Raw genomic sequence first — 19440 nt, forward strand, 5'->3', positions numbered from 1 at the left:
GCAGATATACTCGCAAAATCAAACTACGACATTCTTGCCTATTAACCCTTCCACCAACTTTGGTTAAGATTATATCAAGATTGTGTGAGTTGACTCTTTCCAGTTGACCTTGAACTTTGATCTTTCTCTGTGACCTTGCCCTTTGACTAATTGTTCTCAAAATCGAATATCTTTTTTGTCCTTATTTTAACCCGATGCTTTACATAGGGTTCAATTTACAGCATACAAAATTTGTTTATGAAGATCTTCTTGTGGGATTTTGATCTTTGGCCGCTGTCTCTGAAGGACAGTGGGTCACGCTTCGGTAATACCTCACTCATCCACCAAATTGGATCCAAATCAGATCAGAACTACTTTTTTTTTTTTTTTTTTTCACCCATAGGCTCGTGGGTTAACTTTGATCTTGGCTGGTGACCTTGACTTTTGACTGATTCTCCTCAAAACTGAATCCCATCGCTCTTCACTGACCGTTGACCATTTCTCAAAGTTTGGCGTTAATTGGTTGAAAACTATTTATGTTAACCGTGAACTTGTTCTTTAGTATGTATTTCACAAAAACAACTTTCAGCACTTCCACCAAATTCGGCTGAAATCAAATGAACACTAAATTATTTTGCAGACAAAGACCACACTTAATGCTTTCTCAGTCTTTGTTATAAATTTGGTTATAATTTTCAAGTTGGACCCTCAACCCTCTCACCAAGTTTTGCTAAAATGTGATAGAAGCTGCCTCAATTATTTTATTACTATACATTTACATGACTCCAGCTATGACTTTGTCCTTTGACCTTGACCTTTGATTATTCTCAAAATTAAAACCCTTGAATCCTTCCTTACCCCCCAGTGAGTTCTCAAAGTTTGGTGGAAATTGGAAAAACCTGATTAAGTTAATTTTGCATGGGCACTGTATGACCTACCCCAGCGACCTTAACCTGTGACCTAATGTTCTAAAAAACACTAGCTTTCCATTTGAGCCATCTCTAAACCCTTCCACCAAGTTTGGTTAAAAGTGGGAAAACAAAAATTGTTATTTAGTTCACACACACACACACACACACACACACACACACACACACACACACACACACACACACACACACACACACACACACAGTCTCGCGCGAGAGCTCCTCTAAAAAACATATCACCCGCTCCTGCATCTCGAGACGTGGGTGTAGTAGTAGTAGTAGTAGTAATAATAATAATAATAATAATAATAATTGCCAAATCCCATTTAACCTGCATCCAAGCGTGGGGGCTTGAGATCAGGCTACCATTAGTCCAAAACATTATAAGGGTAAGAGACTGTTTACGTCCCTGGTAGCGTCTAGACAGACAAACCTCCGGTCACATCCTGAATCAAACCACGTAGACCGCTGTGACGCTGTGACCTGAGCACTCTAACAAGGACTCTGCCAGGCGTCTAATAATAATAATGATAATAATGTTTTCAGTGTGGCAGCATCAAGTGCGAAAGTGTTGTGACTATGGGTCGTATACAACGTCGAACTGTAGGTTTTGTTACTAGGTGGTACTGTTGGTCATTAGAACCCTCAGTGATGTATTTAGCACATTATACCCCAGGATTCTCATGCATAGTACTAATAAGATTGTGACAGCGACAAAGTTTTTGTAAAAAAAAAAAAAAAAAGCATTCAATAATAACAAACCATATGCAGAAATAAATCACCAAGGAAAAAGTAGTAGACAACTCCCTAAGCTAACGCTACTGATTACCTGTGTTGTGACTGGTGGTGTTGGTGTTGTCAGTGTGGCCACATCTGGTGTCGTCGTCCGGTACTGTCACTGGTGGTGCAGGCTCCACCGTGGAATTGGTTTGTCGTGTTGGGGGTGACCCACCCCCTGAGGTCTTCTGGCGCCGTGTCAGCCCCTCAGTGGACTTGCCTCTAGGGAGGATGGCTTTGGAGGAGAACAGCCAGGTGTTGAGGATACATCACGTGGCACCTGAGGATCAAGGGGTGTACTCCTGTCAGGCAGAAAACCCAGCTGGCTCAGTTTCTGCCAACATCACCCTTAACGTCCACTGTGAGTACTGTTACACTATAACTCTCACGAATGACCAGTGTGATTTACATTCTGTGGCTAGAGTGAGGAGTGGCTGATTAGTTCAGGGAGTTGTTGCCTCTCCTGACAATGAGAGAGGTCTCTCCCTATGCAAAGGGATCTTTGTATGCAGCATGTGTTAGGGGTGTAATGCTGTATGATAGTGAGACCTGGACATGAAGGGAAGTGGATATTCGCAGGTTCAGACATATAAAAATGACAGTGATGAGGTAGATGTGCAATGCATCCATGAATGCGAGGCCTGAAGAAGGGGAGGGGGGGAGGCAGGTTTATGATGGAAGAGATGAGAGGAAGGTTGGGACTGGAGTGTACTGGTGTTGTGATGAGGAGAGGTGGACTGAGATGGTTTGGGCATATGGAGAGGATGGGAGATGAAAGTTGGATGCAGAAAGTGAGAAGTGTGAACGTTGGGGGTGGGGTTGCGAGAGGCAAACCAAAAATGACCTGGAACGAGCTCATTGAGTGTGACCTCAGGGACGGACTGAATTTGGAGGCTGCCCGAGATCGAGTAGCATGGAGAGCCGCCATTAGATGATCACTGCCGATGCATGAAAGCGTGTTGGAGCCTTTATAATCGAACTGAAATGATCTTCATGGCTGGACTACGTTAATGACCACAGCTAATTAATGTGATTAAAGTCCGTATTGCCATTTGGCCAGCCAACGGGACTGTTGAATTTTTCAGACAAAAAAAAATAATAATAATAATCCCAAACAGCTGAAGGCTGAGCTTCGAAAATTTCCATATATGATCAGAATTATATGTTGAACGAAGTTGTTCATGGGATTAAAATCCATAAATGTTTGGCTGTCATACTGCAGTTTTGAAAATCCTAATGTCAAAAAAAAAAAAAAAAAAAAAAAAACACTGAAAGGGGAACTTTTAGATATTCCACATATGACCGTACAGCCATAGTGAACTAGATTTGTTAATATGACTAAAATCAGTTTTACCGTCTGGCCACAATACTGGAATCGGCATAGCCCTGCAACTGCTGGCCTGCAGCCCATGTCTCTGCTAGGTCAGACAGACCAGGGTTACCCAGTATCAACTACTGTACACTAAAAAAAGTAAATTAACGATAATCTTCAGAGCCGCTTAGCACTGAAACTGTGCACAAATGGCTGGATATATATGGAGAGCAAAATTTGTTCATGGAATTAAATCCATATAACCCTTTGGCTGCCATGCTGAATTTATGAAATTTCCAAAAATCACAAAGAAAAACTCCAGAACCTGATTGATTGTTCTACTAATTGATTACTTGACTGATTAACTGGCTGTATAATTGACCCACTTATTACTGGATTGACCAATTGACTTATCAGTCGGCGTAATGGTCAGTCGAAGGACTGATATACCGATTGCTCAGTCGACATACCAAGTATTGTTTCAAGTTGTCTGTATATCAGTCGATTGATAGGTCGACTGATCTGTTGATTGATAAATTCAGAGATCGGTTGATTAATCGATGGATCAATCAACTGATCTACGGTATTAACTGATCCACATTTAGATCGACTAATAGTTCGATTCATCAATTGGTCAAATTATCGATCAATAGATTGATTATTTGGTTACTTAATTACTTGATTGACTGGATTGATTTATCTATTGATGGATGGAAGGATAAGAGTTTAAGAGATTGATTGACTGGATTGATTTATCTATTGATGGATGGAAGGATAAGAGTTTAAGAGATTGATTTATTGCTTTCTTGATTGATTAATTGTTTTCAGTGCTCCTTCTTATACATTCCTTCCGATGTTAACGGAGTCCTTCGTTTGTAGTGCCCTGTGTAGTAAATTGCTGCTGAACTCTGGCATCGGTGCTTGTAGTTTATTTTTATTATTATTATTATTACTGTTATTATTATTATTATTTTTTTTTCTTTAAGACATATCAAAATCGCACCTGGAGAAGCCATAACACTAAAACTCAAAAGAGCTTCGTTGAGGGTAAGAATTCGGTTAGATAGTAGTAGATAAGTAAGACAGAAATGTAAAACTTTTCTTAAACTGTCAAGTACAGTACTTCACGTTTGTTACTGCAGCACGACCGTTCATCAACGTAACGCCGCTTGAGGCACGAGTTGGAATAAATGGCACAGCGTCATTCGAGTGTACGACCTCCGGCTCTCCCCCTCCCACCACCTACTGGACACACGAGGGCTCTGGCAATGTGGTGGGATCAGGACAGAGTTGGGGAGGTGGAAGGTGGTGGGTGGACGCCAATAACACTCTGACGGTGCGAGGTGTGCGGCGGGAGGACCAAGGTTACTATGTGTGTTCCGCTGTAGGGGTGGCCGGCTCTGCTCTTGCCCGTGCTCACTTGGAAGTACAGGTACCCCTCTTACAAACCTTGTAAGCTTAAATTGTTTATAAAATTGTTTGCTTAATCATTACTCACCAAACACTTCACATCCAATATAAAATTAATATCTAAGTGAAGAAAGATAAAAAAATATTGTGACTGCTTGTTAATACTTTTATCTTCGGTAATACAGCCACCAGTCGTTTACAACCAGGGTGAAGAAACGCGAGCAAGCAAAAACAATTTTGATAATAAGTTATTGCAATGGAGACGTCACAAAAATTGGCTAACATCTTTCCAAACATATCTCCTATAGGATGTGCGGGATATGCCTCCGCCTTTGATAGTGCTGGGGTCGTCCAACCAGACACTGCCCGTGGGTACAGAGGGTGAGATGCCATGTGAGGCGCGTGGCACTCCGGAGCCAACGGTGGTGTGGCACAGGGCAGGTACACCCATCCACCCCAACCACCGCATTACCATCACGCCGTTGGGCACTCTGCGCATCAAAGGTATGCTTATCCTGTCACCACCATGATGTACTTCACGTTGATCCACCCATACTTAACCAACGAATTACCATCAGGCTGCTACGCACTTCACCACCATGATGCCTCATATGTTTTGTTATCAGTTTCCAACAGACTATTGTATTCGCCATATGATAAACCTCCCCTGATCCATGAGTTAATAATTGCATTCAGTGTTTCAATCAGTATAAGGACGTGAGTTTTATTTAAGTTTTGGTGCTGCCATATTACTTCATTTTTGTTAGAAGAGACAACTCAGATGTATGGATAAGCACAAAATCAGACATGTTGAAGGACGCCATCATCATTCCCATACTGGGGTCAAGAAATTCACCAACCAGGTCAAGTATTATTTATTCCGCTGCTTTGTCATCATCGTAATCATCATCATCATTTATTTCCAGGTAATTAATGAGTTGGGTAATATCTAGAGAGAGGAACGGGAAAACGTAGGCAAATTTCAACTGAGCGCCTAAAAGGAATAAGCCACATATGCATTCACTCGTCAGTCAAGCCTTAGAAGTCCGTGACTCCATGTTATAGGTAAACCATCCACGCTGTTTTTGAGTGAATGACAATGTGACCCATTTCACTGGGCACTTTTTGTGGTTGCCATCCTATGATGGAGAGCAGTTGTTATTTGCTCAGTTTCTTTTTTTCTATGCGCTTCAGAGTGGATGCCATTCCTTCTTTTCTTCACTAACTATACTCATAATTGTTGTTGTTATTATTGTTGCCCCAAGTTCACGTGCAGTTTGAACTGCAGGCTGACGTCATCCTTCTTCTGCAGTCGAATGAAGTTCATTTAATCAAGAAGTCAACCACCTAGTGATAGCAGTGCAAGTACAGTGAAGGCACTGTTCAAAGTTAATACAATTGTTCCTTGGACAAATATCCCCGGACTTCCTCCTCCCTTTTAGGTCTTTTGAAGTGTTTCATTGGGTCAGAGATCAAACCATACAAACAACTACACATATTAATCATGATGCGTGGCAACATGAATCCAGAGAGTTTATCAACGTTTGTGAGGAGGAGTTTTGAATACAAGATTTTTTTTTTTTTTTTTTTCTAAAAACCATTCTGAATTCACTTCGAAATGTTGGCAGTCTTTAGTTTTGCATTCTCTTTCCTCATTTTAATGGGAAATAGATTGATGATGATGATTCTGGAAAGACTTTTCAATGAACATCACATCTCACAACTGCATTATATAACATTTCCAATGAAGACAGTTCCAGTAACAAAATAAGTGATGTAAGTGATGTAATGTCCCCCTATCCATGTACCCCACAGATCTTAAGGTGTCAGATACGGACGTTTACACCTGCACGACGACTTCTGAGGCTGGAGAAACAACCTGGACTGCCTCTTTGGTGGTGGCAAAACCAACCAACCCAAACGTGGCCTTCTTCAAGATCCCTGATGAAGGATCCCTGCCGGAGGCCCCTGGGCCTGTGACTGTGCTAGGAGTGAACTCTACAACAGTGTCTTTAGGCTGGCGACGTGGAAGACCAGGCTTGTCATCCTTACTGGGTTACACGGTACAGCTGTGGAGCCCAGACCTGCGAGGCCCCTGGACTACCGCTTCTACTCAACAGACAGTTACCTCCGGCCACACGCCCACACCTGTGTCTCTAATTGTCACGGATTTGATACCAGAAACGAGGTACATGTTTGTGGTTCGTGCTCGTAATTCTCATGGCGTGTCGCGACCATCACCAGTCACTCATACAGTTAAGACTCGAGCTAGTGGTGCGGGAGGGTCAGAACCTTTGCACGAGGTGAGAGCCCGGTTGTCACAGCCAGCAGTGCGCCTCGTTAGTGTGGAACCTGCGTCGGCTGCCTCCCTCCGTGTGTCCTGGCAGCTTCTGGTGGATGCCAACCTGCTGGAGGGCATTTATGTCCGCTATAGACCACTGGAAACTCAGCATGGAAGACCTACTGGTGGCTTGAATGTAGAAACTGTAGCCCTGCATGACGAGGGAGCCCCACCTACCTCACATGTTGTTAGCAATTTAAGACCTGCCACATGGTATGAGGTGTTCGTGGTGCCATTCTATCAGGCGGTGGAAGGTCAGCCTACAGCAGCAGTGAGGGCCACCACCTTAGAAGCGGCGCCAGCAGTGCCTCCTCATGGTCTCCACTACTCTTATGTTAATACGTCCACCATCCGCATCACCTGGGACCCCATACCCTCTCACTATTCCAACGGCCGGATTACCGGATATAATGTACAGGTAACTCAGTGTTGGGTATTAGTTGAAGGCTCAGTGTTGAGAGAGAGAGAGAGTACAATAGTTTCGTACAAAATTGGTTCACGTCTCAATTTGCACTTACTATCAACATATTTCTGAACCGTATTATCGTAAACTTAAGGAGACTTCTCTCGCCTCTTCCCTGGTAACCAGTTTTCATTAACACTTCAGTTTTTATTTGTTCAGTTTTTGTAGTCTGCAAATTATGCAAAGAAAATATAAACATGTTATTTACATTGTGAAGAGGTACTTGGGTGCCTCAGAAGCCTAGGGCGATACAACTGTCTGCAGCAATAATCTGTGTTTTTGTTAATATTTTTACCCTAAGGTACAGTGACATTTTGTGTCTGCTATCGCTTGTTCATCATATTCAACAAGGAAGTGATTCCTTATGTGAAGAGATCAGTAATATTACAGACTCTATAAACAGTTTTGGTGCTGTTTTGGAGACTAGGTGTGATGCATGCAATAATGGCATTGTTGACACCACTACGGTTATCACAACTACATCAGCACGAGTGATGTCACCAAAGCTGACACCAAGACAGTCGGTCTTTCTTTACTGCTACTCATTAATACCACTATAATGGACACCATCACCATAAATAGCTCAGCATAATTTTTCAGTAATACCACCATCTTTGGCATCAACACCATTAAAACTACAGTATTACGCTACCACTGAAAAAAAAAAAAATGTCACAAATATTGTTCATAAAAACACTAACTGCCGTCGTGTACGAGAGTTACTTGAAAAACTAAAACCAGATTACGAGGAAAAAAAAAAAAATCCCACGAAACTAATGGAAATCTCTTTATTACTGTGTAAAAACTCTGAAGCAGTTTTGAAAAAATTTGAAAAGAGTAGCAGTGAACATTTATTAATCTCGGAAGGCAGTGTAGTTCATGACACCTAAACATCTCCATCAACACCAAACGAATCCTTTGGCAGTACAGTCGGCTGCAGGAGCGTTGTTCCCTCCTACCATCCCGATCTTGTTCATGTGGCAGCGGCGCTTTACTCTTGTGGATAGGAGGCAGACAGCAGAGATTTTTCATATTAAGTATTGTGATACAATAAGTCGACATATTAACATGCGGTTGAATGAGCCACCGAGGATATAATATACTGTAATTGTGGAATCTCTGTGAGGGTATGTGGTGTTAGTTAAAGTAAGGGAAGGGAGAAGGAGGAGGAAGGAAAGTCAGGAGAAGGGGAATGCCGAGGTGAATGAAACGGCAGAACAATTTGTGAGCTGCAAGGATACAAACACCCCAAAGTTTGTCACTGCAGTACTAAGACTTCTTCAGATTTTAGGCCTTGGATGTCCCCAAAAGCTCCTACTCTTCTCCCCCTAGAGTCATGGAAGACAATGACCGAAGGGAGATGGGCTGATTTCATTATTACCCTTAAACCAGTTGAAACATGGGACAGCTTCGTTCCCTTTCCGCTCCACCCTTCGTCCCCCATTCACGGCGCTTCGATGCTTCACCACCTCTTCCGTTCACCTTCCCTTTCTCCTGACTTTCCTCCCTCCCCTCTCTCCCTTCTCATACCTCACCCCCTCCATCACCCTACCTCTGCCACCTCGCCACCACTTTCTTCTTCAAAGGCAACATAATATATTGTAACACCACATACCCTCATAGAGATTCCGTATTATATCCTCTGCGAATCATACAGCCACATGTTAATATGTCGATTTACTGTATGAAACTATAAGAAAAATCTCTGCTGTCTGCCTCCTACCCACACGAGTAGTGAGCCGTTGCCACTTGAGAGCGGGGTAGAAGGGGGCAACATGATTCCTTGAGCCGATTGTGCTTTCGCAAGAGGGTAGCGTCAACTTATCCACATCACAGTCCATCTTAATATTGTTATTTTTATTTTAGAGGAAATGTCAAGCGTTGAAGAGGCAAAAACACTATCTCCAAACTCTTTCAATTCAGTGGCATATTCTTGTATTTTTTCTTGATCTCTCCAGACCATTGTAGTCATATTTGGACTAATTTTTCGAACTGGAGGCGGTAGATATTGACTTCAGTAACCCATTCGCTGAGAGGAGCCTTTTCGAAGCTAAGCTGATTGGAGGTATCAAGAATGAAATACAGACTTAATTGTAGTGAAAGGATTAACACATCAAATTTTTCGTATGCCAGGTCTTGAACTCTCAAAACCTGAGTGACATTCTGGTGAACACGACTGTGAATAACACGTGGACGCTGGTGCCTGGGTTGACATCTGGCACCTCATACCTGGTGACCCTACGAGGTGTCACTGCCAGGGGGCCGGGGCCAACTTCACCACCCCTCAACATCACACTGCCTCGCACAACTCCGTCACACTCGCTGGACATCCCGGAATCATCGTCTCTGGACAGCAATACGTATCTCATAGTGGGCATTTCGCTGGTGGCTGCGGTCATCTTCGCCGCCCTCGCTGTGACTGTGTTTTATATCCACCGACGACGGAGGAACAACAAAGAGAAGCAGCACTCTGGGAAAGGTGAGAGGTTTTAAACATTCTGTATGATGTCCGTTTATGGTTTATTCTTGCTGCCTCTAGACGGTTTTGTTCAGCTTTGAGGAGACGTTGCAATGGAGCGGGAAATGAAGACTACATTTTCACCTACTGTTCAAAAACTCCACCTGAAACTTGATACAATCATCTGGTGCTAACAAGAGCTGCATAAGGAAGGCGTCAGCTTAGTAACCGAATTAACGTTTTGGCTAGTGAATGTCGTTTGGTACTTTCATTATATTCAGTATTGACAATTAAACTATACAGTAGACTTCACGAGCGGGCTATAGAATCCAGATTTCCTGAACAGGCTGAGCATACGTAGAGAAGATTGTAAAAGTTTCATAAAAATACTGTGTACACCCTCTCAAAAAAGTATCGGGACTCTTACTGCACGTATCATTCTGAAACACGGATGAAGCATTGTGATATATGGGGCATCCTGAAGTTATAAGTGCAAATATTATCTCTGGTAATTATTAGAACTCCAAATTGCAAAAAGATTCACTTGCTGGGTGGTATATGTTTTGAGGCACCACATTTATGGACTCGTGTGTGTGTGTGTGTGTGTGTGTGTGTGTGTGTGTGCGCGGAAGTTGCACATTTTCACAACCATCGTACCCGATGAGGCCGATACTTTTCTGGGAGGGTGTACCTAGAGAAGAAAATGAAGGAAATGTAGAAAAATATGTGTTGAATGATTAAGCATACTTTTCATCATATCATCATCAAATACGCGTTTGTAATGTAATCATGGACAGTACGAATTATGTGCTGACATTTCGTGTGGAAATAAATATCATCAAACAGGATCAGTTTTCAAAAGCATGTCATATGACTAAAGCATATTTTTTTTCATCATCATAATTATTAGTTCCACTGTTTCACACTGGGTTGGAAGAGCTGACGATGAGCGTACACTTGGTGGCACCGTGTACCATGGGCGGAACGAAGCAGCTTCAGCTTCCACCCAGGAGCTAATTCTCCTCATATTTCCCCATACCTTACTATGAGGAAGGACCCTGGCCCGATCCTGGTGAGGTGAAGTCTACTACAAGAAGGTGCTGGTTCCTAACACGCTATATGTGCAGCTGGGGATTCTTCTAATGAGTACAGTAGATATGGCAACAAGATCGAGTTGTGAAAGATGTGGCACGACGTGCTTGCTTACGTTGGAAATCAAAGAATGGATATGAAACAGCCTCTGTGATTGGTGGTCACAGGTGGCTGCCGCGATGTATGCCATGTATGATGCTGTTATCCTAACGCAACCTTTATTATTATGAATGTGTGGTGATATTAGATATGAAGAGAAATCTAAAATAGCTACTGTAAACATTATTAATTTAAACAGAATATATTAGTATATTGTAATGGACTGTGTGGGAAACTGTTGTCAAGATAATAATGATTTGGTATCTCTAAGCTCGTAGCTAAGACGTGCGATGCACACAGCAGCCTGAGGTCACAAGGAATACATGAATCGGTATGATAACATTGAATACTTACATTTTACTAGACTCAGTAAAGCAAAGAAATTGTTTGCTTTATATTCTCATATTTGCATGAACTATCTGATGTCTAATTAGCTCGTAATAAATCACCAACGTGGGACTGATTTATAATGCAGTAATCCCTTGAAGTAGGGGTGAAGCTTCAATTCATTCGGAACCATTTACCTGCTATACGTGATAGGGGGAATGAAGTGAATGAGAATAGGAATATAAAGCTATTTGGAGTGAGAAGTAGAGAATACTTGTAGTGTTAAACATGTAGAATTAGGATGCGTAATTATCAGATCCAATGTTTGTTATTACCCAGCCTAAAATGTTTGCTTTTAGTTTTAAAATAGAAATTATCATGCAAAAAGATTAATTATTAATGCTGTGGAAGTAACGAGGCAACGTACAAAACAGCAAGGACTTCAATTTAGTAAGATAAAACCGATACGAACTATGTTTCCCAGAACACTTAGTTTACTCTTGTTAAAAAATAAAAGCACTGAAAGCTGATAGACTTACAAGGCCTAACACATACACACACACACACACTGTGTGTGTATGTTTAACACTACAGTCTTGACTCCAAAGAGCATTAAAACTCCATTCACATTCACTTCATTTCCCATATCATGTATAGCTGGTAAATGGTTCCGAACGAACTGAAGCTTCATAGTGCTTCGGGGGTTTACTGAATTATAAACTAGAGGGGCACTCAGTAGAGCGCATCTCTCCGACAAGGACAAATTTCCAAACCACTCTTCTGGATCAAGAATCTGTCATACGATCCAGATCTGTCCCAAAGGTAATCGATTGTTCCCTGGGACATGGGCATTCTACCCACCAAATTTGGTCCAAATCTCTCTTTTAGTTTTTAAGTAATCTTTCTAACAGACAAACTAACAAACAGGGGTGAAAACACACTCTCCGTGTCGGAGAGAATTAACCCCACGTTAGTGACCCAGTACGTGTTTATATGACATAGGATAATTCATGTCAGTATAAGCAAATAAAGCAGACAGTTTATTTTGCATTACCGACTCTTGTAATAAGTAAATATTTAATGGTATCATACAGCTTCATATATTCCTTGTGACTACAGGCTGCTGTGTGCATCTCACGTCATGACTACTAGTTCAGACATGCCAGATCACTATTATTTTGACAATAGACGGTTTTTCTAATTGTCCGTTATAAGCCAGTAACAGTTATGTTGATGGTTGCTGTTTTAGATTTCTCTTCATATCTAATATCACCAAACATTCACAATAATGAAGGTTGTGGAGGATTTGAGGATAACTGCATTATACATCGTGCAGCCAGCTCTGACCACTAATCACAGAGGCTGTTTCATTTCCATTCTTGGACTTCAAACGTAAACAAACACATCGTGCCCCATCTATCACAATCCGATCTTGTTGCCACATCTACTGTTCTCACTGAAAGAATCCCCAACTCTACGATACCTTTACCTGTAGGACGGCCCCACATAAACAGTTATTACCTGTGGTCGATGAATCTGCTCAGCCAGACAAACCGGGGTTAAGCAACAACATCCCTAGTTAGGTAGTTTTAGATACAGGTAAAAGGAAAAACACAAATACAATGGGGCACATCTCAACTCACTGATCATGAAAGTCTTACAAAGCCTTCCTTTATTAATGCAGGCTGAACCATATTTCTGTTAAGCATGTTTAAAAACATGCACAAAATGGCCCTGTGATTTCCTGTCGAGACTACTATTTAACCCTTTGGCGGCCACGGTTCCTGTGTGGAGATTTTACTGGAACAGTACCTAGCGTACCCTTGGGCACCAACGGGGTAGGGGATTATTTTTTTTTTTTTTTCCCAATGGAAAGATGATGAATGAACAGAAGTGTGGCCCAATGTACTGTACATGTCTTTCCTTTTACCTCATTTTGGATCTTACCTACCGAGTGTGAAATACAGCGGCCGAACTATGTTGAAGATGATAATGATACTCTGGATGGTTATGGTCGTATTCTTAAAACTGAGAAGTAGAATGATCTGACGATCTTTTATGGAACAGATGTTTGTATTAAGATGAGGTTCTGCTACATTTCACGTTGCTGTAAATGATTTCTTAAATGACCTACCAAAAAATGGAGGCATGACAACACTGAACGATCTCTGCTCTTAAGAATAGCACTGTTAGCCCATTCAACCGGACTTTTTTCTACATTTGCTCTCTTCAGACGATTAATTTAATACACAAAAGAATTTTTTCATTTGGGGGGGTTAGCCACAACTTTAACCTTTCCGAAAAAGAAATGAATAAAATTGCAAGGCAGCAGAATAAATGAGCCAAAAAAAAAAAAAAAAAATAAAAAAAAAAAAAAAACCGATCTGATTGAAGGGTTAATGTGTTGACTCAGGCGACTTTGGGGGTCCGTGGGTGGAGTACCGTGAGTGCTGGGGCGACAAGAATGTGGGCGGGAGTGAGGGTCTGCCTCAACTCTTCCACTGTGGTGATGGTTCCCCTGCCTCCACAACACCCACAAAAGCTGATTACGAGGGACACCAGCACCACGATCTGTATGAGGACCCAGACAGATTAAAATTCGTCTCGTTCAGTGGACATATTAATCCAAGGTGAGGCATGGATGGAAAGGTCGGGAAGAGGGAAATCATTACTGAGAAATAATAGAAAAGCTTAGTGTAAATTAGATAGTGAGTAGATACAGCAAGATAGATGGAACCATTTAAATTCAAGATGAGGAATCGATGGAAAGATAGAGGAATGGAGGTAGATAAACATTAAGAGATAGGACCTTACTAAACAAGGTTAAGATTTGAATAAACCTGTAAAGAGGGATAGTTAATGAGTAGAGATTGAAAAGCCAGTGTGTTTTCTGGAAGGTAGATAAACAACAACAAACATGGGGCTACAGTGTTGCAAACTGAGGACAAGTTGAGGAAGGATGGTGTGGCGTAGCTGGAGGGGGAGCAGTTACTGGAAAATAAGTCAAGAATGACTATAGTCGCGGCGCTCGACTCTGAGGTTGTCATTATCGTACCCTGGCAACCTACCATTCAAAAGTGCTCCGATTTCGTGTCATATACACGAATCATTATTATGCACGAATATATTATACAGAAATATTATTATACACGAATATATTATACACGAGTCACATGTGTCTCATTTTCTACACGAAATCAGACGCACGTTTGAATGGTAGGTTGCCAGGGCACGATAATAACCTCAGAGTCGCGCGCCACGACTATAGTGGTTATTCTGTCTCACCCACTGCTCACAGAATGCAGTTTTGGGCTATATATATATATATATATATATATATATATATATATATATATATATATATATATATATATATATATATATATATATATATATATATATGGAGAGAGAGAGAGAGAGAAGGGGGGGAAACAACAATCATGAGTTTCATGCTGATTCCGGACACTGAATGCATCTAGGTGGTTTTGAATGAAAATAAATATTTTTCAGTAGTTGCAGTCGATATTTCCTTTACATGTCATAGATCACAAAGTAGTCAATTTACTCCAAATTTTGTCGTCGTTTTTCTGACATGCCTGTTAGCGGTAATCATAAAGCAAAGATAGTTGCACCATATTCAGGTCCAGCATCCTAAATAGTGTCCCGTAGTCTCTGATAACTCTGTGAGCTCCACACTTAATGATAGCTCAAAAAATTCATTTTGAGATTATTCAGTGTAAATGAGTGAGAGCAAAAACGCCCAGAAATTCACTTATACACAGGCCATCAGTAACACGAACAGGTCTCAAGCAGCATTTAGAATATATATATATATATAGAGAGAGAGAGAGAGAGAGATAAATGTAGACAGATAGATAGATAGAAATAGAGATATGTATGTATGCAGATACAAGTATATAGATAGATAGAAACATATATTTCTATGCAAATATATATATATATATATATATATATATATATATATATATATATATATATATATGTATATATATATATATGTATATATATATATATATGTATATATATATATATGTATATATATATATATATATATATATATATATATATATATATATATATATATATATATATATATATATATATATATATATATATATATATATATATATATTCTGGAATCCATGTTGTGGTCAGATGCAAACCCACGTCCCCTGAGCCGTACGCCACTACACCACTAATCAGGGACATCTTCCGTGGCCCGGGTACCATGAGACTGCCACCCAATATTCCAATCAGCCCCGTCCAGTCCCTTCCCACCACTAAGCCGGCCTCAGATGACTCCTGCACCAAGACAGCCTCCAGCGACCACATCGGCAGTCATCATTCCCACACATTCACAACACACTTGGACAAAGGTAAAGTGCTTGTAAAGTGTGCCAACTTGCTTTATATCTGAGAATCTCAAGGTTGGTTAATGATTTAAGTTCTGTGTAGTTGCGGAAGTTCTGGTTGTTGCATTTGAGACTAATGAAGATATTTCTATTTTACTGGTGGCTGGATGCTTTATTTTTGTAGCAGTCTACAATTGTACCATCAGCACAGTCTACTAGTGAATTCCACAATTTGGCCGTATGCTTAGTAACAATTGTAGCATGGAATGAGAAGGTCAGCTTGACAACTGAAAATTGGTGAGGTTGGCAGTCATTGGATTTTTTTTTTTTTTTTTTTGGGGGGGAGGGGAAGCAAATACATAATTTACATGCATTTAGGAAAGACTGTAAAGCACCTTTTGCCATTCCACATTATTTTCCAGTAACTTTAGCATCCAACAGTCTCTCAAATGCATCATCCCAGAAACGTGGATTCCACTTTTTTTTTTAAGCATTACATTAGAGAGCAACTCTGATTCTTCACATTTCTCCTTTAGCATCAGAGTCCCCACATTTATCATATGGCTTACAACCGCAAAAGCTGTGACAGCACATTTGTATTCAATAAAAATTCAGCACTACAACATGGGGACTGTACATCACATCAACACAGCACATACTACCCTCTTACAATATTGCAAGTCCAGTATACCACAGATACACTCAGTTCTGTTCTTGACATCATCATTGTCTATGTTCATCCAACCATTTAAATGAATCATAGTTAAAGAAACAACTTCTAAGCCTTGTGAAATTGTCCACCGAATTCAAGAATGAAACATTTAAGATTTGTCATAATCAGAGGATCAGTAAACATGATTTTTTCTTGAACGACAGTGTCACTCAAAAGCAGAATGACATAACTGGTAAGTAGCCAGAACAAAATGGTAAGAGATATGTTATCATCAAAACAACAGTACGATACTTTTCTCCTATATCATTCAGTCTACTGTCAAACAGTTACTCTCAGCTTAGAAGACACCTCAGATCTCCTCCTCCTCCTCCTCCTCCTCCTCCTCCTCGAGCTGCTGCTGCTGCTGTCGTTGCCGCCGCTGCTGCTTTAACCATTCCCTGTCCTAAGGAGTTGTCTTCCAATAATGAGCCTTCTCCATAGCTATCTATCCATGGCATCATCATCCGGGAGGCCAGCGCTTCTCACACCCCCGTGAAATACTTCTGTTCGCCTCATATAACCAGTTGCTTTCCTCTCGACGTTCTTCCTTCCACTTTCCTTCATGTTTCCTTGATTGACTTTTGTTCGTCACTTCTCATTATATGACCATACAATTTCAACTTTGCTATTCTGATCTCTTCTCTGATACACACTTCACCTGCCATCCTTCCCACTTTCTCGTTTTTTAGTCGATCTTTGAGTGAAACGCCCAGCATCTACATAAGCATTCTCATTTCAGTTCTTTCAATATTCTTTCTGAGTGCCCAGTTCTCTTACCCATACATTAACACCCGACTAATCACCGTTTCATATGTTTATATTTTCACCCTCTGAGCCACTCTTTTCTCGCACACCCTTCTAGGTACCTCGCGTCACTTCTTTCAGCCTGCTTTTATCCTCTTACCATACTTCTCTATCATCTTTCTTTGTTACCATCGATTCCAAGTATTTAAACTTCATCATCTGTTTCATTCCTCAACACTTACATCTCAGATTTTTATTTCATCTCCCCACTGCTTATTAAAAAACAGCATTTCTGGCATTTTTGCATTTACCTTGAGACCCCTCACTCTGCAATCTTTCCTGAGACTGCAATACCCTTTCCTTCAGCTCCTCCTTGGACCCTGCAACTCTTACAAGATCATCAGTAACAACGTCTCCTTTCTCTCTCTTTCTCCATCTCTGATACCGACACTTGAGACTTCCATCATAATGACAAACAAAAATGGACAACGTGCTGATCACTAGTGCTCTGTGTCTCCAGCCTTTGTCCTCACTTGTGTACTGGCTCCGTGATACATCTATTCCATCATCTTTGCCGTCTTTTCTAACACCCTCTTCTTCCCCAGATGCCAGTAAACCACTTCCCCAGGCACTCTGTCATAGGCATTTGTGAAATCAGTGAAAACACAGTACATCTCATTGCCTTCTGAAGTCTCCTTTAGCTGCCTAACAGTGAATGTGGCGTCCATTGTGACTTTCCTTTCCTAACTCATATAGCTTACTATCAATTCTGACTTTACTTCTCAAACTCTCATTTAAAACCCTTTGTTATCTTTAAACTGTGTTTTGTCACTTAATTTCTCTGTAACCTCCACCATCCAATGCATCACCTTTTTGATTGCTAATTAATATTACTGCATTCTTTTCCAATCTCAGGAATATGTGGCACCCTATCATACACCTTTTCCAAGTCAAAGTACAGTGCATCTTCTCATTACCTTCTAATCTTCTACTGCAACTGCCTGATAATAAATATGTCATACACCGTAATTTTGCCCTTTTATAAAATCATACTTCATATTATCATTTCTGACTTCGCTCAACGGTCCCTCATCTAAAGCCCTTTTCATTATCTTTAAACCGTGTTCTGTTGCTTAATTCCTCTATAACCTCCACACTCCAGTATATCTTCCTTTTGTTTGTAAATTAGAAGTCTCACTCTTTCTCTGCTCTTCATTTATTTTTTCCATAACCCATACCACGTTCAGCAAGTAAGAGGTTATATGTAGTCCTCATAATCCCTTCTGTATGTGCTTTATTGTTTTACGGAGACCGGACATGCTGAATAGATAGAGAATTAATTATTGCTTGAAGCTGAAATAGGTGTCTTGCTATCTTGCGTGGTGCAGGAGTGCTTGGCCCAGTGTTGCAGTTTCCTCCACCACCAGCACTGACTGAGGAACACTTCAGTGACAACACGCTGGCTTCCAGTGGCAGTCGTGGTCAGTTCTCCTCCCGGCTTCTACCACAGCAGCTGGTGTACTGCGGTGGTTCCTCCACTGGGGGTTCCCATAAATCCCACGGGAGCCCTCTACTTGGCCCACGTCCACCTAGGAGAAGAACCAGACTGAAAATGCAAGGAGGTAGCCAAGATGTGGTATGTAGAGGGGATTACGAGGTGCAGGTGATTGGTTTTACGGCAGCCCACAGTCGAGCAGAAAGTGACAGTCCACACAATAGAACTGTTGGTGTGTCTGCCCCCGACCATGTTGGAAAGAACATACTTGAGGATGCCAGTGATATAGAGTGGAATTCACAACCTCTTCTCAATGGTCGTACCTCACCACAGTCCTCAACAATGGGTGATGCAGAGTCTGAGGATGAATCTTACTGTTCATCAAGAGAATCCTGCTGCTCTGCTGACCATCCACTATCTCAAGTAACAAACGTAAATTGGGCCGACACCTTTCATGGTGCTGAGGATAAATGGGGACGGGGTGATTCATTGTGCAGCAGTAAGGGGAGTATCCTAATGCCCTCCCACTGTCGTCCCCCAAAACCCCACCACCCGAGGGAGCAGAAGCCCAGACTGCAGTACAATCATCACCCCCACCTGGATCCACAGGTATCTGCGACTTCACCTCTAGTGTAGGTCATACAGGGTTATACAGAGTTCTAAGTAGCCATAATATGTACATGCAGGGTGTCTCAGGACGATGTGCTAACTTCAGGAGATGATTCTTGGGCTCATTTTTTAATAAAAATGGGCTCAGTTCACGCCATTCTGGAGTCATAATTACTAATGGGCTGATGGGTGAATTATGAAGGGTACTATTGCCACAAGATCATCAGTAATTGCAGCTCCTTAACTGTCGAGAATTGCTCCAGTGTTTAGTCTTTTTTCGAATATTCAAAGCTACCTCAAGAATCACCTCTTGAAGTTAG

The 19440-nt window shown here is 41.3% G+C and overlaps 1 protein-coding gene across 1 annotated transcript in view; it reads left to right on the top strand.

Annotated features, from left to right (window-relative positions):
• The window catches only part of LOC145404282 (protein sax-3-like), a 72319-nt gene extending 53172 nt beyond the window's left edge, over positions 1–19147 (top strand). Inside the window, 10 exon segments of the mRNA XM_080275803.1 lie at positions 1771–2046; positions 4140–4429; positions 4716–4911; positions 6223–7166; positions 9345–9387; positions 9390–9410; positions 9457–9690; positions 13601–13817; positions 15412–15584; positions 18405–19147. Coding sequence (XP_080131929.1) covers positions 1771–2046; positions 4140–4429; positions 4716–4911; positions 6223–7166; positions 9345–9387; positions 9390–9410; positions 9457–9690; positions 13601–13817; positions 15412–15584; positions 18405–19147 — 3137 coding nt within the window.
• Positions 19148–19440: the final 293 nt, after the last annotated feature.

This window comes from Coenobita brevimanus, chromosome 63 (assembly GCF_032717465.1).
Source record: "Coenobita brevimanus isolate Jiangsu-jjx chromosome 63, ASM3271746v2, whole genome shotgun sequence".
NCBI classification, from domain to species: Eukaryota; Metazoa; Arthropoda; class Malacostraca; order Decapoda; family Coenobitidae; genus Coenobita; species Coenobita brevimanus.